Consider the following 27,416-nt stretch of genomic DNA (forward strand, 5'->3'; position numbering starts at 1 on the left):
CAGTTATGCCCAGTGAAAGCCACCTTAGGGAATCTGATTATTTGTGATAAATGTGTAAGCATTGATCTTGCTGGTCCATCCCATTAGTAGGGATTCATCATATGACAGATTTGGACAGGCTCACAGCACAGTAAACTGCCTCAGTCATGGGCCTGCATTCCCCAGTTCTCACTCCAAACTCTTAGACCACTATTCTGCCTCTTGGTGGCCATGGACTTGCTCTCTCTATTGGCCTTACACTGCAGGTTTTCTTTGCTGGCCTCAGGCGACTGATTCTTTTTATTTAAATGTTTAAAGAAAAAACTTTCCACAAGTTTCTCTTCAAGGAAATGGAGTGAAAAAGTCAACAGGGCTCTTATCACATGTGAGTTAAGCTGGAAAAGGAAGCTTGAGATTAAGGAGAAGGAATATGAAATATGCAAGAAGAGGTAAAAGTGAAGTATAGAAAGCAAGAAGAAAGATAAGGGAAACATAGTTCACGAGAAATACAGAATGAGGAAGGGTAGAATGAAAAAGAAGGGTAAAACCTTTGACTGAAGGAAGAGAAAAAGAATGCCAAGTTTCAAAAATAAGCTGAGTGAAGGTTTCTTATATATGCTTGATAAGACATGAGTGAGTGCAGCTGGTGGATACATAGACAGAATTTGCATTTCAAATGAGTTGGCGCAGCTGTGTGACTAGCAGTAATATCATGGCAGATTCACTTCTACAGCAGGGTGAATAACCGTGGCAACAAGGGGCTGATAGGTTCATATTCACCACCAGTACTGTGGCCTGCAGCCTAGAACATTTTTATTGGCATGCCTAGAAGCACAATCATGTGTGTCCATATTGCAAAACAGTACATATGTCAGAACTATTGAACCTGTTCTATCTTGCTCGACTGGCAAGGTTTAATTTCATGTGTTCAGGGTTACCTTTCCTGTAAAAGACAATAATATTCATTGTCTGTGGTTCAAGGCTGGGGCCACAGTCTGTTTTGGCATTTCTTGATATCTGTTTTGTTATCCTGTTTGTAAACAGCTAAATTGATATTCAGCAAAAAAGCTGTATCCTTCAGAAAATAAATGCATTGCTCGTGTCAAGCCTTATAGCTGCATCACCTATAGAAAATGATTTCTCATTTTAGAGAAGATTTAAGTAAGTACTAAAGTTATTAAACTAGTCAAATTATTTTTATTTACAATTCTAAGAGAATTTGAGTCTGTGGCATGTGGTAGGAAGGTTCTATGTGTGGGTTGGACAGGAGATTGTTGAATTTTGCAATTACATAACACTAAGCCAACATTGCTGAAAGTCTGCCAAAAGCAAAAAAAAGTCTGATGGACAGAACAAGCAGCAAGGTTTCCTAATAATAAACACTAAAATGTGTTAAGCAAGTTCCTTTAAAATTTTTTAAATGGTGATTACTGTGAAACATGTTAATTGTATGCTGAGATTATTTTGAATGTTTGGTGTTTCTTTGTAAGCTGTTTCATAGATTTTCAGATCAATTTTAGTCAGAGGTGTTGCATCTGTATACTCTGTTATGTTGTGTCTGTTTAGCCGTCGACTTCCTTTTGTGGTAAAACATAGCAACTTGTGAACCCCTGACTAATAGGTTAACTTTTTAGATCATGACTCGTGAACAAAAATAATTCATATAATATTCAGTGATAATTATTAGTTAAAATCTTCAGAATTCACTTCAGTTTTTCTTTAATATATTTTCCATTTGCTTTTCTGTAAATATATGTAATTGAGTTGATTTTTAAAGTTTTGTTTTAAGTGACTGAGCTACATGATTCACAATAAGGTGATCACAATTAAGTAATGGAATTTGTTCAGGGCATGGTCTGGGTCTGGTGATGGAGGAATTTTGTAAAGAAAACAATGTACAGTAGCTGCTTTTATTCATTGCCTCATCGGAGCCTCTGGATTCCTAAAGCACCAGGCTCTTTTTCAGATGTTGATCTGCAGTGTGACCTTTTACATCCATCTCTGCAGACAAGCTGTGGGCCTTGCTTTAATATTAGATCCAAAAGGGATATCTTTGGAATAAACTTGCACAGCAACAGTTGCTCAGTACTGAAGTGCACTAGCCTTGCAGTGGGGCTTGTACCTACAGCCTTCAGGACTGAGAGCCAAGCTGATGTTATCTGATAATTAATTCAAAAAGATATTGGTACATTTCTTACTGTTAAGGCCATTCATCAAGGTAATGTATTGTGAAATTCATAACTAAGGCACATTTTTTAAAAGAAGGAAACTAAATCTATCCACTGTTTTAGTTGCTGCTCTCTGAGAATAAAATAAATATAATAGCAAACTATTTTATAACCATCAGTTGATTGCAAATCTAATCTTAAAAGTCCTCATGTTACCTTAAGCCTGTGTGTGCAAAGTGTAGTTAAGGTTTCTGCTGCATTTTCAAAACCCCATGACTTCCTGTGTTAACTGGTCTGTGTTAGATTCATCAGAAGGAATGAAGGTTATGGAAAGTTTATGCTACAGTATTCTGTTACTGAGTAAAATGTGTGCACAAGAGTATAATTCTTCAATATCGTCTTCATCTTCACTTCCACACACTAAAATTCCTAAGGCCACACACATTACCATTCCGTGAAGACATTTGAATGTCAATAATATAATGCACTTAACCTTTCTCTCTCTTCCTTGATACAAAGACAACTGTGCCACATGAAGTCCCTGTTCGCTTTTTCCCTTGGATTGGAAACCATTCTCTCTCTCTCGCATTTCATTTTGTCTGTGTTGCAAGACTTTTGAATTTAAGTAATGCTCTAAAAATAGTGATACTTTTGCCAGTTGCTGACGTAGCTGGTGGTTAGACTGTATGCTGTCAAACAACAGTGTGGAGCTTGTAAAATCTAGTTTCTCTGCCTGGCAAATCTAGAATTAATTATTTAGGACCACGAGTGCTCTTGGAGTCAGGATAGCCAAGTCTAGGTTCTCATCCACTACAGCCTGTTTAGAAATGGTCAGTTTTGACAGTGTCAATCCCAGAGAGGCACTAAGATGTGCGGTCAGAAATTGGTGCAAACTCTGTCCCTGTTTTCCTTGAAGAATTCAATCGCTTGCATTCCGAGTTGAGTGGCCCAGAGCCTGAAAGTAACCATTCACAAACCTCTGCTTCATAGTGAGCTGATGCTCTGGCCTCAGCAGGTCCATCATCATCTAAAATGGTGGATTAACATTTCAATTATACGCACTTCATTAGAACTCAGCTGTCTGACTGAAACTTTGTTATTGTTCTTCTTTTCAGATGCAGTTTAATATATTTTATAAAAAGTGCTGGAAATGCTCAGCAGATCAGGCAGCATCTGTAAATAGAGAAACAGAGTTAATGTTTCATGTCGATGACCTTTCATCAGAACTTGGAAAAGTTAGAGATTTAATAGGTTTTAAGCAAATTTTTCAGCACTCTGTGGTATTCTGCTTTTTGATTCACCGCTACTTCCCTTCCAGGAAAGCTAACCTTGAAGCTCTGCTCTTCCCTGTGACAGGATACCCATTTGCCTCTTTTATCTTATTTACCTTCATTGCATTCCATTTCCCTCTTCGTGTTTGATCAGGTATCCACCATAATCTGCTTTTGCAGCCACATTTCCTTCCTCAGCAACTGTCTTCAGCTCCAGTTTATTCCATGTGGATTCTAACTGAAATTCCACCCTTCATGTTTCGGATCACGTGATTACAGGTATCTTTTAGATATTCAACATTCTTCAGATTGTTGTTCTTGTAGCATCCTGAGATCAACCCACTGTTCATCTGGTGGATCATGGCACTATGACTCTTGACCCGACCCCCCCCCCCCCCACATACTTCATCAGCACTAACACACGATAGTTCAAAACTGTCCTGCTCTGCAGTTTAATTTCATCATTTGATTCATCCGCTATTTAGCAAACAACTTTTTCTCTTTCAGGATCGCAAGCTCCAATAACTCATGGGTACCAATGTGCCTCCAGATCTCTTCTTTTTTACTTCCCTCTTACCCCATTCTCCCTTCTAATCGCGCCTCTTGTCTATATTCATGATACCCTCCAACCCCCCTCTTTCTCTGACACTGAACGATCCACCCGTAGCACTTATTCCCCCATCTTAATTTAGAGCTTGGCATGACATTGAGCTCTTCTCACCTTCACCTTCGTACCCACTTCGTTGGCCAGGAGTCGTCCCCCAGTACAATGTACCTTTTCACCTGTCTCCACTGTCCTCCCTGCACCTGGACCCCTCCCTGGCCTCTTACCCTCTTTTGATCTCTCCATTGAGAACTGTCAGTATGACATTGGCCATCTAAATTTCTCTGCTCCACTCATTCACTCTACCCTGCCTCCCTCTGGACTTTCTGCACTCCGTTCTCTCAGCTTTAATCCTGACATTGTTATCAAACCTGCTGACAAAGTGGATGCTACCTTGCAGAGGCTGAGTGCTAACTCTCCAATACTACCTCCTATCTCCCTCTGGGCCGTGGCCCCATCACTGAACATCAAGCCATTCTTTCCAAAGCAGGCACTGACCTCATCTCCTCCAGTGATTTTCCATCAATAGCTCCCCAACTCATAGTTCCTCTATCTCGATACAGCTTGCTTCTACCTCCTTCCCAAGATCCATAAACACAACTGCCCTTTCCTGCCCCACTGAACTGATTTCTTCCAACCTTGATGATTTTGTCCTGTTGTCCAGCAATCCCCGCCCCTCCACCCCCGCCTCCATCTGTGACTCTTCTGATGTTCTCTTTCACTTTAACAGTTTCAAATTTCCTGGCCTTAACCATCTTCTCTTCACCATGGATGGCCAACCTCTCTACACTGCCATTGCCCAACAGGACAGTCTGAGGACTCTCCGCTTCTTCCTTGAATGGAGGCACAACCAGTTGCCATCGACCACCACCCTCCTCCACCTGGCAGAACTTGTTCTCTCATTGGACAACTTCTCTTTTCACTCATCCCACTTTCTCTTTAGTAAAAGGTGTTGCTATTTGTACCTGTATGGGTGCTAGCTATATCTGCCTTTTTTTGGGATATGTGGAACATTCCTTGTTCCAGTCCTACTTGGACCCCCTCCCTCAGTTCATTTTCCGATATATTGATGACTGTATCGGTGCCATGTCCTGCCCTTGCTCTGAATTGAAAGACTTGTTTAACTTTGCTTGCAATTTCCACTCTTCTCTCGGTTTCATGTCATTCTTCCCTGACTCGTCCCTCCCCATCTTTGACTTCTCAGCCTACAATCAGGAATGGAGACAATCAACTAATATTCATTATCAGTCCACTGACTCCCACAGCAACTTCAACTCTTCCTCACACCCTGCTTGCTGGAAGGACTCCATTCCGTTCCCCCAGTTCCTCCATCTCTATTGCATTGGTTGTGATGATGGAACCTTCCATACGAGGGCTTAGGAGATGTCTTCCTTTTTCCTCAACCGTGGATTCCCCCAGCGTGATTGACGAGGCCCTCAACCATGTCCGCCATGTTTCCCGCACTTCTACTCTCACTTCTTCCCCTCCCCACCGAACCACAATCAGGTTCCTCTTGTCCTCACCTTCCACTCCACAAGTTTCTGTATGCAGTGGATCATTTTCCCCCATTTCTGTCACCTTCAGCATGATGCCACCACCAAACATATTTTCCCTTCCCCTTTCAGCATTCCGAAGGGATCATTCCCTCGTGATACCCTGGTCCTCCACTCACTCATCCCCAGCACTCCATGTCCTTCCCACTGCACCTATTCATGCAAGCACAGGGGATGCACATCTGCCCTTTTACCTCCTCTCTTCTTACCGTCCAAGACCCCAAACATTCCTTCCAGATCAAGCAGTGATTTACAGGTACTTCTTTCAATCTAGTGTACTGTATTCACACTGAAAATATGGTCCCGTCTACAGTGTCTGGTTGGGTGTCCGCGTTGCGGAACACCATCAGTCCACAAGCATGACCCCGAGCTTCCGGTGGCTTGCTATTTTAATTATCTGCCTTGTTCTCGTGCTGACATCTCTGTCCTTGGTCTGCTGCACTGTTCCAGTGAAGCTCAATGCAAGTTTGAGGAACATCACCTCGTCTTTTGATTAGGTACTTTACAGCCTTCCAGACTCAACATTAAGTTCAACAATTTCAGACCATAACCCCATTTTGTTTCCTTTCTTTGTATTTTGGGTTTTTCTCTTACTTTTGCTTTCAGACAGCAGCACAGCTGCTCTGGGCAATTTTTTTTGTTTCTCAGTTTCTTTTCTTGCCCCATCACCATTTATTTTTAGCCATATAAGACTAATTTTCTGTCATTAAATTTCTCTTGTCTTTCACTGTATCACAGACCTTCCTTTTGTCCTTGTTCCACCCATCCTTTGCTCAAAACCTGTTATATCTCTAAGTTTTCCCAGTTCTGAAGAAAGGTCATTGATTTGAAATGTTTACATGTTTCATCTTCCACAGATGCTGCCTAACCTGCTGAGTAATTCCAGCATTTTCTATTTGTATTTCAGATTTCCAGATCTGCAGTATTTTGCTTTTTTATAGGCTGGATAGGATAATGTAGTGGTTATGTACTCAGCCAGCAACATACCATGGCAAGTGGTTAAATATAGTAATTACTGACAAACAACAAGAAAAATCATTATCAAATTTATAAAATGCAACTAGTTTACTAAGGTCATTCAGGAAATTGAACATGCCATCCCTACCCTCGTTAGGCCTCATCTGGAGTGCTGTTTCCAGTTCTGGGTATCATACTTGAGGAAGGATTGGAGACAGTACAGAGGAGATTCACAAGAATGATTCCAGGGATAAAGAACTGTAGCTATGAGGATAAATTGTTGTGGTTTGGAGAAATTCCTTCTCCAAGTTCCTTGGAGAAAAGAAGGCTGAGAGGAGACTTGATAGAGGTATTCAAGATTCTGAGGGGTATAGACAGGGTAAATAGTGAGAAACTGTTCCCATTCAAGGGAGCATCAAGAACTTTTTTTTTATTCGTTCATGGGATGTGGGTGTCACTGGCCAGGCCAGCATTTATTACCCCTAATTGCTCCAGTTCAGAGGGCATTTAAGAGTCAACCACATTGCTGTGAGTCTGGAGTCACATGTAGGCCAGACCAGATAAGGACAGCAGATTCCCTTCCCTTAAGGGCATTAGTGAACCAGATGGGTTTTTACTACAATCGACAATAGTTTCATGGTCATTATTAGACTTTTTAATTCCAGCTTTTTTATTGAATTCAAATTCCAACAGCTGCCGTGACAGGATTCGAACCCGGGTCCACAGAGCATTATCCTGGGGTCTCTGGATTACTAGTCCAGTGACAATACCGCTACATCATCACCTCCCCAGATTCAAAATAATTGGCAAAAGGAGTGAAAGTGATGTGAGGAAAAGTTTTTTCACCCAGAGAGTGGTTAGAGCCTGCAACAAAGTTCCTAAGAGGGTGGTGAAGGCAGATTCGATCGAGGTACTCAAAAAGGAATTGGATTGCTAGCTGAAAAGAGAGAATGTGCAAGGTTACGGGGATACGGCAGAGGAGTGGGACTAGGTAGATATTTCGGAGAGCCAGTGCATATTCGATGGGCTGAAGGCCATCTTCTGCGCTGTAAAGACTCTGATACCCAGACTACATGTGATTCCAGTCCCACTGTGTACAGTTGTTAATGCGCTATGAGGTGACCTAGCAAGTCATTCATTTGTAAAACAGTTGTTACAAAACTGAATCATAGCAGAAATATTGAACAGATCTATCAGCAATAATGTAAGAATTGGATCGGGACAAGACTTGGACACCCAGCCTGATCGATCATGCAAAGTCTTGCACAGTTAGTACCTGGGAATTGGTAGGAAAATTGGTCTGGGTTTAATGCAGCTCAACGCAACAGGAAACATGGCAACTGGGCCTACTTAATCATGGGAGAGGCGCCCTTCAGTCTCCCTGGTGTCAGCAAAACCTCTCCCCCCCCCCCCCCCACCCCACCACCACCACCATTACAGTGGAGGACGGAAGGGGCTGATGGGGGATTCCTGGCGACAAGATGTTAATTAGGCTCATTAATGAACCAATTGACGCCCATTATCCCAAAGCCCACAGTGATTTAGTGGTGGGTAGGGGATTAAAATGGAGTCCGCACGGTTTTCCCACACCCTTGGAAGACCACCCAGCAAACCTTGTGAGGTTTGTCAGTGGCTCCCTGGAGAGTGGGAGGTTGTGGATGTTCTCCTCGTAGTTGGGCACTCTGTGCCCTATTGAGGGACCTGGCATTGGATGGGGGTGGCTGCTGAAAGCCACCCATCTACCGTGGTCTCCGATCACCCTCCTCTGCAACCTCCATCCTGGCCCATAAGACCATAAGACATAGGAGCAGAAATTAGGCCCTTCGGCCCATCAAGTCTGCTCCGCCATTCAATTATGGCTGATAAGTTTCTCATCCCCATTTTCCTGCCTTCTCCCCATAACCTTTGATCCCCTTACCAATCAAGATCTATCTCGGTCTTAAATACGCTCAATAACCTGGCCTCTACAGCCTTCTATGGCAATGAATTCCATAGATTCACCGCTCTCTGGCTAAAGAAGTTTCTCCTCATCTCTGTTCTAAAAGGTCTTCCCTTTACTCTGAGGCTGTGCCCTCGGGTCCTAGTCTCTCCTGCTAATGGAAACATCTTCCCCACATCCACTCTATCCAGGCTTTTCAGTATTCTGTAAGTTTCAATCAGATCCCCCCTCATCCTTCTAAACTCCATCGAGTATAGACCCAGAGTCCTCAAACGTTCCTCATATGTTAAGCCTTTCATTCCTGAGATCATTGTCATGAACCTCCTCTGGAACTTTTCCAGGGCCAGAACATCCTTCCTGAGATAAGGGGCCCAAAATTGCTCACAATATTCTAAATGTGGTCTGACCAGAGCCTTATAAAGCCTCAGCAGCACATCCCTGCTTTTATACCCACAGCTCTCAACAGGCGGGACTTCCCCCACCGGAGACCACAATTGTGGGGAAGGCCCAACATTAGCCATTAAACTGCCTGAATGGCATTTGAATCCATCAGGACTCCCCACAGAACTGGCGGGAGTCCCCTGACAGTTCTCAGACAGGTGGGTGATCATGGAACCAGGGAGTCATGATAAATCTATGATTCAGAAAAACCCTGCAGTGGCCAGATCCATTCCTGACAAAATAAAGAATAATTTTTGGTGTCAGAAAGCTGTCATTATGGCTCCAAAGCATCTCTGCAGGAGTTCCTCAAGACAGTCCTTGGCTCAACCACCTTCAGCAGTTTCATTGGTGACCTTCACTTCATCATATTGCCAGGACTGTGGCTGTCGGCTAATAAACCTACATTGTTCAGCTCCATTCAGCTTTATTTTCCTGATGTCTTTTTTGTGATGGTACACTTAATATTTGAAGGACATAATTTCTTGGCAATTTTTTTCACCCTATAATTTTAATGTAGTTCAGTATTGTGTCAATTAAATAGTACAGGCAAGTAAAACATGTTGCCTGAAATATAATTAATAGTGAACAGAAAGCAGTTTAGTCTGAAGTTTACTTCTGTGGTAAGAGCAATGTTTTTATTAAGCCACAAGCTACTGCAAGCAGAGAACTTAAATCCAAGGGCATATATATTATATATATAAATGGAGAATTTGAAAAGTTGACAGAGGATTCAACAAAACAAGATAGTATAATTTTTAAAAAATGTGATGTGTGAAAATAAAGAAAGAAAGAAAATGAATCAAATATCAGGAATCCACATTAAATTGTACTAATATAGATACACTGAATAGAAAACAAAATTGAAGAACTCAAATTGATTAAAATAGCAAATCATGGTGGTATAGCAGTAACTGAAACTGGGTTAGGATTGGCAATTAAATGTACCCGGGTATAAAATGTTAAGGATAGAGAAGGCAGGAAGGAAAAAGGAGATGTGGAATGATATTGGAGTACAAATTTTTTGAATGGAGAAATGGTGCAAAAAGAATCTCTTTAGATTGTGTAAAGGAATAGCAAGAAAATTGGACCATATTGTAGACTATTGAGCAGAGAAAAGCAAATTCAAAATGAAGCTCAAAGACAGATTAGAGTGTTAACAATAGAGTAATAACTGTAGAAGGTTTTAATTATCCCAAAATAGGTTGGAAGAGGGAAATATTTGAGGTGACAAAGTGGAAATATTTTGCAGCCTGTGATTGATTGTTTTCTCGGTCAATGCATTGCTGCATATTGATTTCCCCACCCCACCCCCTCCATTTTGGGTCCTCATACCATTTAGAGAGAAAAGAAGACTGCCAAGTGATGATGGAAGATGAGATAGAAAGGGATAAAGGAGGAGACAGTGAAACAAACTGAACATATATTAATGTCTTTAGAGGGGTGTGAGAAGCTGTTCTTCTTGGAAGAATTAATTGTAAACAGCTTTGGGAACTACTGATTTTGATTTTGCTTGGAATTATTTGTGTGGCACTGAGGAGCTGCAAGTACACATGGGCTTAATAGATATTAAAAATATATTATAATTTTTCTCAGCTTCAGGATTTTGTGGCAACAAAAATAGGCATAGGCACGTGAGTTGTATTCATTTGTGCTGCTCATTTTTGATCATCATTGATGTTGCAGCAGACAGTGAGCTTGGTTGTTGGAACTAATGCACTGAAAGCATATTGTTTATAGTGTTTATTTAGGTGATAGCTTCTAGTACTTAACTGCAACCTGTATATTATGAAATCTCGACATTCTGTTAGTGTTTGTGAATATGTAGACTTCACAGTATTCATCTGTTAAAGTTAGACAATGTAACTTGACATGATGTGTTGGGTTCCTGAAACAGGAGCTAAAATTGTTCTTTGCGCTTGGATACAAAGGAGAACAATAAACCAAATAAAACCAGATGACATTTAAAATTTGCCCTTGTGGCAATAATTTTAGTTGAAAGCTTCAGGTGAAATTGACAAATATTTTGGTATAATGTGCAGAAATTACACAATGATATGTTTGCACACTTCTAATGTATGCAATTTGCGTACATTTTAAAATATTGTGAGCATTTAATGATACCAAATAGATCCTAAAAGGAGAAATTTACCAATCCCACGCTCCCAGCTGGGAGCTGTGCAGTTTGGAGATAGGACCATAACATGAAACCTTGATTATGCAACATGCTTAAGTTAGAGTGCTGCTCCCCACAAGGAATGTGGGGCTGAAGTTTCCTGCCTGTTATTTGGATTGGGGTTTTGACTTGAATGCTTCGAAGCAATTTCAGCAATCTTTCAGGGATAAGTTCCTCCTGTATGTGATTAGAAGAATGAATGAAGCAAATTGAATAGGTAAATGTTGTACAGCTTTAGCAAGCACTTCTCTTGTGTAAAAACAAAAAATTACTGCGGATGCTGGAAATCCAAAACAAAAACAGAATTACCTGGAAAAACTCAGCAGGTCTGGCAGCATCGGTGGGGAAGAAAAGAGTCGACGTTTCGAGTCCTCACGACCCTTCAACAGAACCGAGTATAGTTAGGAGAGGGGTGAAACATTTCACCCCTCTCCTAACTATACTCGGTTCTGTTGAAGGGTCGTGAGGACTCGAAACGTCAACTCTTTTCTTCTCCACCGATGCTGCCAGACCTGCTGAGTTTTTCCAGGTACTTCTCTTGTGTTGTCCGTTTTTCTTCCTCCTCTCTGAAATGTGGTGTCATTTGAGTACTGTTTCATGGATACCACAGGCTTCTGATTCTTTACCTAAGTAGTCATTCTTCACTTGTGAACCTCTGCCGGGCTTGTTGAATAAGTGAGGTTGTCTCATTCTGTTCTTGCATTCAAGTTTCACTGCTTTGAATGCATAAGTGCAATCCCACATTTTGCTGTGTACATGGTTAAACCTCCACAAGCTATACATCTTTTGCAAATAAAGCTTATTTTCTGTTACTGCTTGTGCTGCTTGTCCAGGTTAGAATTAGAGCGGTTTATAACCATGAGCCTGCTCTGGACATTTTGTACAGCTGAAATTCCATCACACTTGTAACCCAGTTTATCAGGGAAAAGAATCAGCAGTTGCAATGTGTTGATAAATCAACGAGGTGTACTGTTAAATGGACAGATAGGATGTGGGTTTGTGTCTGTAAGTTGCCAAGTGACTTGCATGAGATGACTGGCACAGTAATAGAAGTTTTATTAATAACTATAGGGCCAAGATGTGGATTAATTGACCAGATGGCTGAAGGAATGATCAGTGGGTTTTGGTATTGATGTTGCTTAAATTGGCCCTGTAATATAAACAGGGGCCATTTATTCTCTCCATCCCCTCCCCCACCCCCAGCCATTTATACAAAACAAGAATGTGGCGTATGTAATCTGCAAGATAAACCTTTGCTGATTTTTTGCAATTTCTTCCTGAATTCCGACAACACGGTTGAAAGGTTAAGCTTTCCACTGTTATGTGTTTGACTGTTATAATCCATTCACATGTTTATCAAATTTACAATGGGAAAGTGACTCGTCAACCGTGAATACTTGGAAGTTGATTGGAACTACAAAAGATTGACCTGGAGAAGATCGAGGATAATGAATGCTTTAGTGTCACATTGCATCTAAATAGGTCAAAGTAAATCATTAACTTAATGATTGTTGAGTTCCATGCCTGCGCTGTGTTACAGAATTTAAATGCTACTAATGTTTGTGGGTTGTATGGGAAGAACATAGTAACTGGAGCAAAGTTCACAGTTGGGAATCATTCAGACTTGTGGCAGTCCAGATACCACGTGACTCTATTAAAATGAAATTTCAGGCACATTGGTAGGATTTAGAAGATGTCACCAGCATACTGTCCTGTAATTGACTGCCACTGTAGGTAGTTGTTCACTGTTACATATCAAAGAAACTCCACTCAGCTAGTTTTTTGATATGAGAAGACATCAACCTGACTCTTCCTGGAGCATAGCCTGAATATTTTGTTCTTTCCTTGGGCTCATGTAGAGGAAATTTCTGATGTTTTTTTCTGCTATGTTTGACAGATTTCTTGCTGTGTAATGTTCTAATTACATTCAAGTTTATTGGGAAAAAATCTGGAATGCAGTAATTCTAGATGAATTAATGATTGCCTCCCAGGCTTCCCTCTCAGAATGAAATTTAAATTCTGTCTATACATCAGTCTACTAGGGTAAAAAGACAATTGTTTTTGATGAACTGTTTGGAAGGGGGAGAAATGTGCTTTTTTAGTCATTGCTTTACAGCTTTTGCATAGGACCATAAATAGACCATTTGGCTTCTTAAGCCAGTTCTGCCAATCAACTAGATCATGGATGCTCTATACCACTACTCCATTTTACTTGACTTGGATCCAAATCCTCTGATACCCTTTACAAATGAAAACTACTAATCTCATAATTGAAATTTCAGTTGACCCAGCATCCAGTACTTTGGGGTAAGAATTCCAGATTTAAAAAAAAGCTTCCTGATTTCACTCTTAAACAGCCTAGTTCAAATTTTAATTTTTTTCCGCCTTATTCTGCATCCCCCTCACACCCCTGTAAATTTTTACTCCACATGTACCATATCAATTACTTTTATCATTTTAAATGGAATTAGATCATTCCTCATTCAACTTTCTAAACTCAAGGCAATCAATACAAGTTTATGCAACCGTCCTTATAATGTCACCCTTGAAATTCTGGTATCATTTGGTGAAACAGCACTATATCTAGGTTGACCAGATATCCTGGTTTTGCAAGGATAGTCCTGGATTTTCATTAAACATCCCGGTGCCCTGACAATTTCCTCAAAATGGTACAAACATCCTGGTTTTTAGCTTCCCCATTTATTCTGCAGGATTGAAATGAGTTCAAATTGAATTTAGGTTTGCGCATGTGTCCTAGGCCGGGTGCTTTGCATCCAAGATCTGGCGCTTTGCCCCACAGCACGATGTTGCATTTCCTAATAACTCACGTAAAGCACTTCCAGGTAAGGTGGGCAGAAAATGGGAAGCAGGAAGACAAATGGTGCTTGTCTGTGTTGTTTTCATCCCCAGAGCGTGGTTTCCTTGGGAGTTGGCGGGGAATTAGCTTTGAAGAGAAGATAAGACATCGATTTGCAGGCACTTCACTTGTTTTTGGCAGTATAATGATAAAAACAGAGAAGTGCTGCCCCCGAGGAGCTACAAAGACATATCTGTTCGTGTTGTGAGAGACCATTATCTTCGGAAATCCCAGTTTTCACTTCTGAAAATCTGGTCAGCTATCCCTTCCAAGACCAAATATATCTTTGAAATGCAGTACCAAAAATTGAATACAGGGAATCTGACCAAATCGCCACATAAATGAAGCATCGCTCCTCCTTTTGTATTCCAACACCCGCCCAACAGTCCATTAGCCTTTTTGATTACTTTTTCTAGCTGTGCACTAATTTTCAGTGATTTGTGCACAAGAGCACCCAAATTCCTTTTCTCTTCCACAATTGTTTTATTCTGTTTTCATACCTACCTCAGGCAGGAGTACATGGAATTTTGGTCAGCGTATGAATTAGGAGCAGGAGTGGCCTTTTGGCTCCTTGAGCCTGCTCTGTCATTCAATAAGATCATGGCTGATCTGATTGTGGCCTCAACTCCACATTTCCGCCTACGTCCAATAACATTTGACTCCGTTGTTAGTCAAGAATCTATTTACTTCTGCCTTAAAAATATTCAATGACCCTGCCTCTACCGCTCTCTGGGGAAGAGAGTTCCATAGACTCTCAACCCTCAGAGAAAAGATTTTTCCACGTCCCTGTCGAAAATGGGGACCCCTTTTTAAAAAATGTGTTCCCTAATTCTGGTGTCCCCCATAAGGGAACACATCCTTTCAGCATCCACCTTATCAAGCCCCCGCAGGATATTATATGTTTCAATAAGATCACCTCTCATTCTTCCAAACTCCAATAGATGCAGGCCCAACCTGTACAACCTTTCCTCAGAAGATAGCTCCCTCATTCCCAGGAAGTCAAGTGAACCTTCTCTGAATTGTTTCTAATTCAGTTATATACTTCCTTAAAGGAGACCAAAACTGTACACAGTACTCCAGATGTTGCCCTGTAAAACTATGGCAAAACATTTCAACTTTTATGTTCCATTCCCCTTGCAATAAATTGCAACATTCCATTTGCCTTCCTAATCCTTGCTGTACCTGCACACTAACTTTTTGTGATTCATGTACCAAGACACCCAGATCCCTCTGTATCTGAGTTCTGCAGTCTCTCGCCATATAAATAATATACTGCTTTTCTATTTTTCCTGTCAAAGTGGACAAGTTCACATTTTCTTACATTATATTCCATCTGTCAAGTTTTTACCCACTCACCTCACCTATTTATACCCTTTGCAGACTCCTTATATCCTCTTCAGAGCTTACTTCCTACCTATCTTTAAGTAATCAGCAAATTTAGCAACTATATATTTGGTTCATTCATCCAAATCATTAATATAGATTGTAAATAGTTGAGGCTGCAGCACTGATTCCTGGGGCACTCTACTCATTACATCTTGCCAACCCAAAATTTTAATTTTAATTTATTCATTCACAGGATGTGGGCTTCGCTGGCTGGGCCAGCATTTATTGCCCATCCCTTGTTGCCCTTGAGAAGGTGGTGGTGAGCTGCCTTCTTGAACCGCTGCAGTCCATGTGGTTTAGGCACATCCACAGTGCTGTTAGGAAGGGAATTCCAGGATTTTGACCCAGCGACAGTGAAGAAACAGCGATATATTTCCAAGTCAGGATGGTGAGTGACTTGGAGGGGAACTTCCAGGTGGTGGTGTTCCCGTCTCTCTGCTGCCTTTGTCTTTCTAGATGGTAGTGGCCAACGGTTGGAAAGTGTTGTCGAAGAAGTCTTGGTGAATTCCTCTGAATGACCTATTTATGCCTGCTCTGTTTCCTGTTAGCTAACCAATTCTCTATCTGTGCTAATATGTTACCTCCTGCACCATGAGCTCTTATTTTGTGTAGTAGCCTTTGATGTGACACCTTGTCTCATCCCTTCTGGAAATATAAGTTCACCCCACATCCACAGGCTCCTCTTTACTCGCGTTGCACGATTTTCCTTTCACAAAATCACATTGACTCTGCCTTGAGATTTTCTAAGTGCCCCGCTATAACCTCCTTAATGATAGATTCCAGCATTTTGCCTATGACAGATATTAAGCCAGCTGGCCTGTACTTTCCTGCTTTCTGTATCCCTCCTTTCTTGAATAGAGGAGTTACATTCACTATTTTGCAATCTGGTGTGATCTTCCCAGAATCTTAAGGAATTTTGGAAAGTCAAGACCAATGCATATGCCATCTCAGCAGACACTTCTTTTAAGACACTAGGATGAAATCCATAGGACCTGGGGACTTGTCAGCTTTTAGTTCTAATAATTTGTCAGTATCCTTTCCCTGGTGATTGTAATTGTTTTAAGTTACTCTCTCCCCTTCATCTCTTGAGTGTAGCCCACTAAGATGGGAGCTGCAGATCTCTAGGGATGTTTAGTTTGCACTGCAATTAGCTGACGAGGACTATTTCTGTACGTCTGACCTGCCCATTTTTTCTCCCTTTGCTCCTTGCGTTATGCTCTCTCGGGCAGTTGTGGTCAGAACCTTCCATTCATGCCACAGCTACAAATTCACAGTTATTGCAAATTAATGGTTGATTTGCATTAAGTGGTTCAGTGTGAGCATTGCTGGATTGCTTTGGTATTGTGGAGTCACAGCTCCCCTGTCTTGACTACAGAATTCGTCTGGTCTGGCATGGAGTAGGTTCGCATGACATGTTGTATAAACAGCTGTTTCTTATCTCCTGCAGCTTTCTGCAGGAAGGGAAAGCTCTGTATGTGTATTGCACTGATAATCCAGTGGAGAAACTAATTATAGGCAGCTGCAACTAGGGGAATATTTTATTTAGATTAGATCATTAATTTCAGATGGCTATGATGAACAGATCATGGGATATTGGTGAGTTCAACGCTCAATATGTTGGAGCAACAACCAACAAAGCAATTAGAATGTTGTAGTCTATCACCAAAACAATAAAGCAGAAGTCATGCTTGACCCTGGAGTAGTGTATAATCAGATAATGTCCTGAGCACTGTGGTGATTTTCATGCATTAACACACAAGGATGACACAAAGTTCTGGTGCAAGGAAGAGTCACAACTTGTAGTTCCAGAGAACTGAGTGATGAAGAACAGAAAAAAATGTGTTTTTCAGAGAAAGGAGGTGACCTAATAAAGATGTTTAAGTTTGTAAACTGAACTGTAAAACTGAATATGGAACACTACTTCACTACTTAACTTTAAGAAGTTAAACCATGGCAGGAGGAAAAAAGCAAACAGCAAATTTAGGTTTTTAATGGTGGTTTGCATGTGAAATTGACTACGAGGAAGGTAGTGGAAGCAAAAACCCAGGACTGTTGAGTTTCTGTACCTTGATGTGATGGAATGTAGAGATTCCTTCTAGAAGAAGGTGTTTGCAAAACCTTCCTGCATCCTTCGATGTAAATCAACAAGTGATTGGCTACTGAAGTAGAACTTAAATAGATGGTTCCTTGTTTGAGTTTTCTGAGCTTTACAACTGGGCACTTGACCATTCTCTGCTTTGTCCCGTTTTTTTTGAGCGAACTGCTGAAAGACAGTTTGGCGAGTGCCATAAATTTCCATTAATTTGTTGTAAGATGTAAGAGTATTGCTGAAAAAGGCATGAGTGCAAAACGAAAAGCTTTGACTTGTCTCTTTTTCAGTAATACTCAAGTTCTGTACTACCAAATGACTAGATGTAAGAGTAGTGTGAACCTGCTTTTTAAAAAATTATCTTGGACACTTTCAAATAGACAAAGTTTGATGTATGCAGCTTTTTCTTTTTTGAATATTTAATTTAAAAAAAATACATTTACCTGACCTGGATCTCACTGTGATTTATTAATTATTCTTGACATCATTCAACTGTTGTCATAGTTTTTCCGTTCCCCTCCTAATCAGATATTTATCAAGCTGGAGCTTCAAGTTATGCTTACTATAAACTGTATAGTGGCCCTGCGGATGATATCACTGATGCTGCAATCAAGTTATCTCATGATTTTTCCATCATCCTTTTCAGAATAGTACTGCCTTGAGCTACAGCTTGGCCTACTGCTACGCTGTGTGAAAGATGCATCTTCCAATAATAACAATGATCTTACAAAGAAAGTAATTATTTTTTCTTGACAGTAGTGCAGATGACCTACCTATTGTCCCAATTTCCCTGTAACCCTGAAGGTGTGTTAAAGCAGCCTGGCGTAACGCCATATCTCATTATACCCCCAACCTATTGGGTAGTGCTTGAACTGTGTCTCCCCATGACAACATGATTAATATCAGTGGTTGTTTGAGGAAGATCACAGGCACAAATGCTGATGTGACATTCCGTGGCATATTTGTTGGCCCTTTTTTATTTTATTTACGGATTTTGCAGCTGAATTTAAATTTTTCAGTATTGTGACTTTTTTCTTCATAGTATTGTTTTGATCAGTACAGTAAATACAGTTTAATATTTTGATTCTAATCCAATGCATTACCAGTGTGTAGTGACATCAAGGTGTTCCACTGTGTATTTGTTGGTAAGGATGAAGCAGCTCACAGGGTATAGTAGTTTATTGGTTATGTATTCAACAAGTAATCCAGAGGCCTGGACAACAACTCCAGGGAACACGCATTCACATCCATCATGACAGTCTGAGAATTTGAATTCAGTTTTTAAAAAATTGGTATCAATTAAGCTGGACATGAATCTGTTGAATTGTCATAAAAACCCAACTGCTTCACTAACATGTTTTGGGGAAGTTAACCTGCTATCCTGCCTGTCAGAACTGTGACTCAACTCCCACACCGACATAATTGATTCTTTCTTAAGTGGCACAAACAAACTATTTAGTTTAGGAATTGGCAAAAAATGCTGGCTTTGCCAAGCAGCACTCACATCTTAAAAATTAATTTAAAAAGTGAAACACTACCTCATGTACAGTACTGCATTTTTTGAATTTGTTCATAACAGATGTTTCAGTTGAAATTATATCATGTAAGTAGAGCAAATTTATTTTGTGATCAGTAAGAGCAGCCCTTGTACTTTCTACAATAAACCTTTTGTCTCAATGTCAGTGAATTTGAATCAAGCTGTTCTAATATATGTAATTCAAATCAGCTATGTTTCTTTTAATTTGTTTAACTTCCCATCTCTGCCAACATTGTTTTGCCTTACCTATGGGTGACGGTGGAATGGGGTTGTGGAAATCCTGGTCTGAAATAGAACTTTCTTATGCTGGCTTCCCTGATCAGTTCAAGTCCTGTTTTTATCCTAAATAAAATACTACAGCCTCTTGATCAATGTTCCATTTAATTTTGTTTGGTTATGCATGGCCTGTTCATTTAAGTGCATGGTGCCTTTAATGTTTTTTTTCATTTGGCCCCACACACGCAGTATCTTAAAAGGAGAGCTACTTGTGGGCGTCCTGTGTGTTAACTTTCACGTTGCTCTGCAGCAGGTAATCGTGCAGTTGACAGGGAACATTTTTCTCAACCTGTCAACTATGAATTAATTTTTTGTTTTGCATACTTCTTAATGATGTTTGTTGAGGCTGTGGTTAATTTATTAAATAACCACATTGTTTGAAATTAATTGTAGCCTGTAGGGGAGTGACTCCTTCACATATTTGAACATGCAATACTTAATTCAGCAGTGAAATTATCAGTTGTGCAAAAGGCATCTGATTCAGTTTGAAAGAAGGTGAGCTGAGTGAAAACCATCAAATGAGATGGTTACAGATGCTTCAGTTCTTGCACCTTGTGATTGGAGACGTTGAAGTGAGCTTGTTATGATTCGGAGTATGTTCGTGTATTCGGAGAAACAGAGCATTGGAATAATTTTTTTTAAGTGCATGAGGTGATGAATGGCTTTTTATACTGATTAAATTGATTCAGCTAAGATCTTCAGACTGAGTATGGGAGCCATTTGGCGTTGACAATGTTCAGGAAAGATGGAGGTTATCACTTGTACTGTTGTAAAACATGCGGCCTTTGACCATTGTTACTGGTTATGTTTTTCATGAAGTACAGATTTGGGGCTGATGGTTATTGTGATTTAATTTTTAGGACGTTATGCAGATAGCCCTGGATGTAATTCTCAGAAGGTGGAAATTTTACTTTCTGAAGAATGTGGGACTTGTATTCTGGGTCCAATATTTTTAATATTATGTTGACGGCCGTCATGGCTTTGGATGGCTCTTGCCGAAGATTGCTTGGAATGCTTTCTGCATGGCTTCTGGATTACATTTATAAAGCACTGTTCACAACCTCAAGATGTCCCAGCAGTCTTTACAATTAGTGAAGTACATTCAAAGTGTAGTCACTGTTATAATGTGGAGGAACACAGCAGCTAATTTGTACACAGCACGGTTTGCCAAACTCTAGTGTAATGATTGCCAAATAACCTGCATAATCGATACTGGTTGAGTGATGAATATTGACTTGGACTCGCTGCAGCTGTTGAAATTGTGAGATGGCATTTCCTATGTCCACATGGGAAAAGGCAGTTGGGGCCCCAGTTTAACTTCATATTCAAAAAAGACACCTCTAGAGGGTGCAGCACTCCCTCAATTCTGCACTGAAATGTCAGCCAAGATTTTGTGCCCAAGTTGTTAAGATGGAACTTGAACTCACAACCTTCAGTATGTCTATTATTGTGTGCAAAGTGTATCTTATGGGTAAAAATCCTTGGTCAAAGTAGAAAATAAGTTTAAAAGATTAAGCATTACATGCATGTTATTGGTTCACAATCACCTTCCTTCCATCATATGGTCAGAAGTGGGGATGTTCGCTGATGATTGCACAGTGTTCAGCACCGTTCGCAACTATTCAGATACTGAAGCACTCCATGTCCAAGTGCAGTAAGACCTGACCAATATCCAGACTTGGGCTGACAAGTGGCAAGTAACATTTGCACCACACAAGTACCAGGCAATGATCATCTTCAACAGGAGAGAATCTAGTACCAGGCAATGATCATCTTCAACAAGAGAGAATCTAACCATCGCCCCATTACATTCAATGGCATTGCCATCGCTGAATAACCAACATCCTGGGGGTTACCATTGACCAGAAACTGAACTGGACTAGCCATATAAATACTGTGGCTACAGGAGCAGGTCAGCGACGAGGAATCCTGCAGCAAGTAACTCACCCCCTGACTCCCCAAAGCCTGTCCACCATCTACAAGGCTCAAGTCAGGAGTGTGATGGAATACTCTCTGCTTGCCTGGATGAGTGCAGCTCCAACAACACTCGAACCTAGACACCACCCAGGACAAAGCAGCCTGCTTGATTGGCACCCCATCCACAAACATTCCTGTCTCCGCCACTGACTTGAAAACATGTATGCTTTGCTGTTACTGGGTCAAAATCCTGGAGCTCCCTAATAGCATTGTGGATGTAACTACACCGCATGGACTGCAGTGGTTCAAGAAGGCAGCTCACCATCACCACCTCAAGGGCAATTAGGGATGGGAAATAAATGCTGGCCTAACCAGCGATCCCCACATCACATGAATGAATCTCTCGCTGTCTGTCTTTCTCATCCGTGTACTATTCTATAGATACTACTTGTAAACCTGTAACGTCATTTGGCTGGAACTGTAATGTTCAGGAGAATGAATGGGTTAGAGTAGGTTGTTTACCTTCATTGGTACTTTTCAAATTGAGAAATGAGAACAATGGTCCTACCCTTTCATCCTCTACAACTGGATTTTGATTAGAATTTGGGTTTTGTCCTTGTGTTACTAATTTTCCCCTTGTACATCCAGCTTGCATTGATAAAAGCAAAATACTGCGGATGCTGGAAATCTTGAAACAAAAATAGCTGGAAAAACTCAGCAGGCCTGACAGCATGTGGAGAGGAAGACTCTGATGAAGAGTCATATGGACTTGAAACTTTAACTCTGTCTTCCTCTCCACAGCTTGCATTGATGTTGGAAGCTAGATATTTAAGATGGGAATTCTGACATGAAAGAGAATTTTTCATTAAATCTCATTTCGTACTGTCTATTTTTCTTCTCTCTGCAGTTGAAATCATTTTCATGTCATTTTATCTGTATGCTTTTTGCAAGTATTTCAAATAGTGAGAGTCCTTTTGGTACCTGCAAGTGATACAAATATAGTCTCCCTTGCCTGTTGTTTCATCCCCTAGTTGAGGAGGGGTAAAATTAGACTACCGGGATGTGATGTATAGGGTGTGAAAAAGGGAAGTCTTAGAATGGAATAATGTGGTTAGCTGCCAAAGGAAATCTCACCGTTGAGCTTTGTTGGACTTGGGAACAGCTTTCGTATGTAGAAGAAAGGAGATCTATTTGTATGTGTGATTCTCCCTTTTTAAAAATATATTTTAGTTCCAATTGGTGTTAATGTACAAGATAATAAGTTATGTACTTTCAAATAGCTGCCAATGATAATTTAAAATTGTGCACTTGCAGAAGATCCAACCCTTACCTTTAGTCCTTCTTCAAAACTGTTGCTGAGATTAAAAACTCAGCAGGAGATTGAGGGTATATTATTCCAAATTCATTTGAAGACCTGTCTTAATTTGAAGTGAAAGGAGAACTGCTACATACAATAAAAGTAACACGCCTTTTTTAAGGAATCAAGACTAGGAAGTGGGTATGTCTGCTTGCTGGTCTGTTTTCTGGCCTTTGTCTCAATTCTTGACAATGTTCAATAAACTGTGTGGTGTCTTGTTTTGTGTTCTTTTTTAACCTGAATCAAAGAATGCTTAGGAGAAGGTGATTTTCCCAACATGCCATTACTAACTCTTTGAAACAGTTATCCCTTTAGTCCCATTACCCTGTCCGTTTCTTACCTGCAATGTTTTCTTTTTTTCAAAGTTTCCTTTAAGTATACAATTTCCTTTTGAAAGTTATTTTTGAACCTGCTTTCCTGACTCAGTGACAGTGTGTTCCGAATCATGACAACTCTCTGCGTTAAAAGAGAAAATCTGCATCTCGACTCTGGTTCTTTTGCCTATCGCTGTAAATCTATCTCCTCTGGTTACACATTTTATGCCACTGGAAACTGTTTCTCATTTACTCTGTTAAAACCTTTAATGATTTTGAACAACCCTTTTAAACCTCCTAACTTTCTCTGCTCGAAAGAGAACAAACCTAGATTCTCTAGTTTCTTTACCTGACTGAAGTCCCGCATCCACCTAATGTATGGTGCACAGGATTGGACGTCATATTCCAACTGGGACTAAACCAGAGATTTATAAAGGCTGAAGGCGATATTAGGGCACATGATTCAAAGCTTGGTCAAGGGGTAGATTTTAAGGACCCTCTGAGAGGGAAGAGAGAAAAGAGAGGCAAAGCCTCTGGATGATTTAGAAACATAGAAGAAGGAGTAGGTCATTCAGCCCTTCGAGCCAGTTCCACCATTCAATATGATCATGGTTGATCCCCTATACACCCACTCTCTTCCCATACTTCTTGACGCCTTTTGGGTCCAGAAATCTATCTATTTTGTTCTTAAATATGTTCAGTGACTTGGCCTCCATGGCCCTCTGTGGTAGAGAATTCCACAGGTTCACCACTCACTGAATAAAGAAGTTTCTCCTCATCTCAGTCCTAAATGGCCTACCTGTATCCTGAGATTGTGACCCCTTGTTCTAGATGTCCCCGTCCCCCCCAAAAAGCCAGAGGAAACATCATCCCTGCATCCAGCATGTCCATCCCTGACAGAATTTTATATGTTTCAATGAGATCTCCTATCATTTTTCTAAACTCCAGTGAATACAAGTCTAGTCGGCCCAATATCTCCTCGTACAACAATCCTGCCATCCCAGGAATCAGTCTGGTGAACCTTTGCTGCCTTCCCTCTTTGGCAAGTATATCCTTTTTTAGGTAACGAGACCAAAACTGCACACACTACTCCAGGTGTGGTCTCACCAAGGCCCTGTACAGCTGCAGTAAGATATCCTTGCTCCTGTACTCAAGTCCCCTCACAATGAAGGCCAACATACCATTTGTCGTCTTAACTGCTTGCTGCACCTGCATGTTTGCTTTCAGTGATTGGTGTACAAGGACATCTAGGTCCCTTTGTACATCAACATTTTCCAATCTATCATATTTAAATAACATTCTTGCATTCTGTTTTTTTCGACCCACACTTATCCACGTTATACTGCATCTGCCGTGTATTTGCCCATTCACTCAACTTGACTAAATCACCTTGAAGCCTCTAAACATTCTCCTCACCACTCACATTCCCACCTAGTTTTGTGTCATCAGCAAACTTGGAAACATTACGTTTGGTTCCCTCATCCAAATCATTGACATATATTGTGAATAGCTGGGGCCCATGCACTGATCCCTGCGGTACCCCATTAGTCACCGCCTGCCATTCAGAAAAAGACCCATTTATTCCTAGATAAAAGCAAAATACTGCGGATGCTGGAAATCTGAAACAAGAACAAAAATAACTGGATAAACTCAACAGGTCTGACAGCATCTGCGGAGAGGAATACAGTTAACGTTTCAAGTCTGTATGACTCTTCATCAGAACCCATTTATTCCTATTCTGTTTCATTGGTCTGCTAACCAATTCTCAATCCATGCCAATACATTACTCCCAATCCCATGTGCTTTAAATTTGCATGCTAACCTCTTATGTGGGACTTTATCAAAAGCTTTCTGAAAATCCAAATACACCACATCCACTGGTTCTCCCTTACCTAATCTGCTAGTTATATTCTCAAAAGACACCAGTAGGTTTGTCAAACATGATTTCCCCTTCATAAATCCATGTTGACTTTATTTAATCCCGTTGATATTTTCTAAGTGTCCTGTTATCACTTCCTTTATAATAGACTCTAGCATTTTCCCTACTACTGATGTTAGGCTAACCGGTCTGTAATTCCTGTTTTGTCCTTCCATCCTTTTTTAAATAGTGGGGTTACATTTGCCACCCTCCAATCTGCTGGGACTGTTCTAGAATCTACAGAATTTTGGAAGATGACCGTCAACGCATTCGCTATTTCTATGGCCATCTCCTTTAAATAAATAAATAAATGTTTTTTTTTTAAAAATATAGTAAATAGTATTGTAAATATAGAAAAAACATATTCTATAGTAGAGAAGTTCAAGCAATTTGATGCAAGATTCTTGTGATGAGTGGAACATGGCAAGACAACTATGCACAATAACAAAGACGCTTCTGTATTTTTTTAAAAAGGACGACATAGACAGTCTGAGCCCAGTTCTCAGGGACAACCCTCCGCTTCATGAAGAAGTGAAAGCTTGGGTTAAAGAACAAAAAGTTCAGGAGATTTTTATGCAAGGTATTATTTTGTGTTGTTCTTGTGCACTTGTGTTATTATGTGAAAAATGAATAATATTACCAACTTCATTTTTAAATTCATTTTAATGCAAAACTATGAGTAACATGTTTGACATAATTAATTTATTTTGGGACAAGTTATTCAATCCTTGTAACAGCAGGAATTGATCTAAAACATTCTTTTCAATTCTGTCTCTTGTACCTTCACAGTTACCAGTTGCTCCTTTGTTGCTCCTTACAGGTCCCTATTCTCTGAACGGCTATAGAGTACGAGTGTACAGGCAAGATTCTGCCACCCAGTGGTTCACTGGTATCATTACCTATCACGATCTTTTAAGCCGCACTATGATCGTGATGAATGACCAGGTAAATTGACTTGGAGAGATTTCTTATTGTTGCTGTATGAATTTATTTGTTAATCTGGGCATTGTGCAATGTAGAAAAATTAAATGTGAACGATGTGCAAATTTTAGTTAAATTATCATCACTTTAAGTTATGCAATTTTATTTTATACATGTCTACTTGTATTCCACCTTAAGGAAGGTGATGACCCATATTACGGTTCTTTCTCACTGATGCTAGAAAGTTAAATTACCTTACTGCAATGGCTATTTTTCACATGTGAACCATGATAGTAAATGTCAACAAGCTTTTCATTGTAATGAAACACATTGCCCACACATGCACATTCTAGCATGGGTCACAGGATAGCAGTCAAGGGTGGGTAATGTATATATTACAAATGTTGAATAGTATTAGTGCTTTTCAGTGCAATATTTTAGATACAGTATTCTTATTTAGTTGTAGTAAGTAAATTTTTTGCTACGTATTATAAATACTGTCCTGTTTTTTTGAACAAACCAGGTGCTAGAACCACAGAATGTTGACCCTTCTATGGTACAAATGACTTTTTTGGATGATGTTGTTCATTCTCTGCTGAAAGGTGAAAACATAGGCATCACATCAAGACGAAGGTCTCGTTCCAATCAGAACAGTCCAGCTATTCATGTGAGTATTTAAGCCAGTTGGAATTATTTAATGCTGGATGCTAAAGGCTCCTAGATTTCCAGCCTGCAAATTATATTTTTCTAATCATTGCATGTTTCTACTCTTGTTTAAATAAAGAATAATAGCTGTGTATCTGGGAATAATAAAGCAGTAATCTGATTAATTAGTTCAAATGCTCAAATTGGAGTGATGAATAATTCATCTAAACTCCAATGTGTGTGTTGCTTTCTATGCAGGTGATTTTATTTGGTTATACTTCATTCAATTATACTATTTTTTGACAATGCCAACATTCTGCTTTGTGATAACCTTGTGATTTATTTTAATGCCTGTTTGAGAAAGGTTGCAGTTTATGAAAGAAGAAACTTAACTTTAATCAAATGTATGCTCTGTATTTATTTCTAAATGCATCTATATATTGAAAACTTAAGTATAGCACATCGCAAATTAGATGTGGGGGTGGCACAATAAGTTGACCTGTGACAGAAAAGGACTTGTCATGGTTTTTTCATTAACTACTTAAGCAGCTTAGCCATATTGATTCATTGAAATAGTGATTCCACAGAAACTAACAGGAAAGCAATTTCTTTTGAAGGGCTGCACTTTCAAAAATCAGAAAGCTGGATTCACTTTTTTGACACTCATCTAGTTGATGTTTCAGTCAATTTTTAGCAAGCTTTTTAAAATCTTGCTTCGTTTTCCTATTTTTCTTTCCTGGTGCATTTTTTTATTTTTTCATGTTTCGAGTGCATAATTTGATCTCACTTTTGACTGCCACACACTTTTAGGTATTTTCTTCATTTTATTCATTTACTTCCATGTTTATATTATTCCATTGTGATGTTTGTGGCCTGAAATTCGATCAGATTACTGCTTTGTAATTATTCCCAGTTTCACAGCTATTAGCCTTTGTTTGAAAGTAGAAACAAAGAAAAATAAATTAAAACATTTTCCCTACACATTTCAGATTTTTCTGTCACTAATCTGTTTGCCCTTTGTTCCCCATTCGTGTATGAGATTGATGCTATTGGTTGACATCAAAAATTTTTGTTTCTTTCATGTAAATTGCTCATGTTCTCTACAGTTTTAATT

The 27,416-nt window shown here is 39.9% G+C and overlaps 1 protein-coding gene across 8 annotated transcripts in view; it reads left to right on the forward strand.

Annotated features, from left to right (window-relative positions):
• The window catches only part of jmjd1cb (jumonji domain containing 1Cb), a 308,660-nt gene that overhangs the window by 220,038 nt on the left and 61,206 nt on the right, over positions 1 to 27,416 (forward strand). For all 8 annotated transcript variants that reach the window (XM_078565870.1, XM_078565871.1, XM_078565872.1 and 5 more), the window contains 3 exons: positions 25,211 to 25,316; positions 25,557 to 25,681; positions 26,181 to 26,324. In XM_078565870.1, coding sequence (XP_078421996.1) covers positions 25,211 to 25,316; positions 25,557 to 25,681; positions 26,181 to 26,324 — 375 coding nt within the window. The remainder of the gene's footprint in view (positions 1 to 25,210; positions 25,317 to 25,556; positions 25,682 to 26,180; positions 26,325 to 27,416) is intronic.

This window comes from Cetorhinus maximus, chromosome 20 (genome assembly GCF_964194155.1).
Source record: "Cetorhinus maximus chromosome 20, sCetMax3.hap1.1, whole genome shotgun sequence".
In the NCBI taxonomy this organism is placed as follows: domain Eukaryota; kingdom Metazoa; phylum Chordata; class Chondrichthyes; order Lamniformes; family Cetorhinidae; genus Cetorhinus; species Cetorhinus maximus.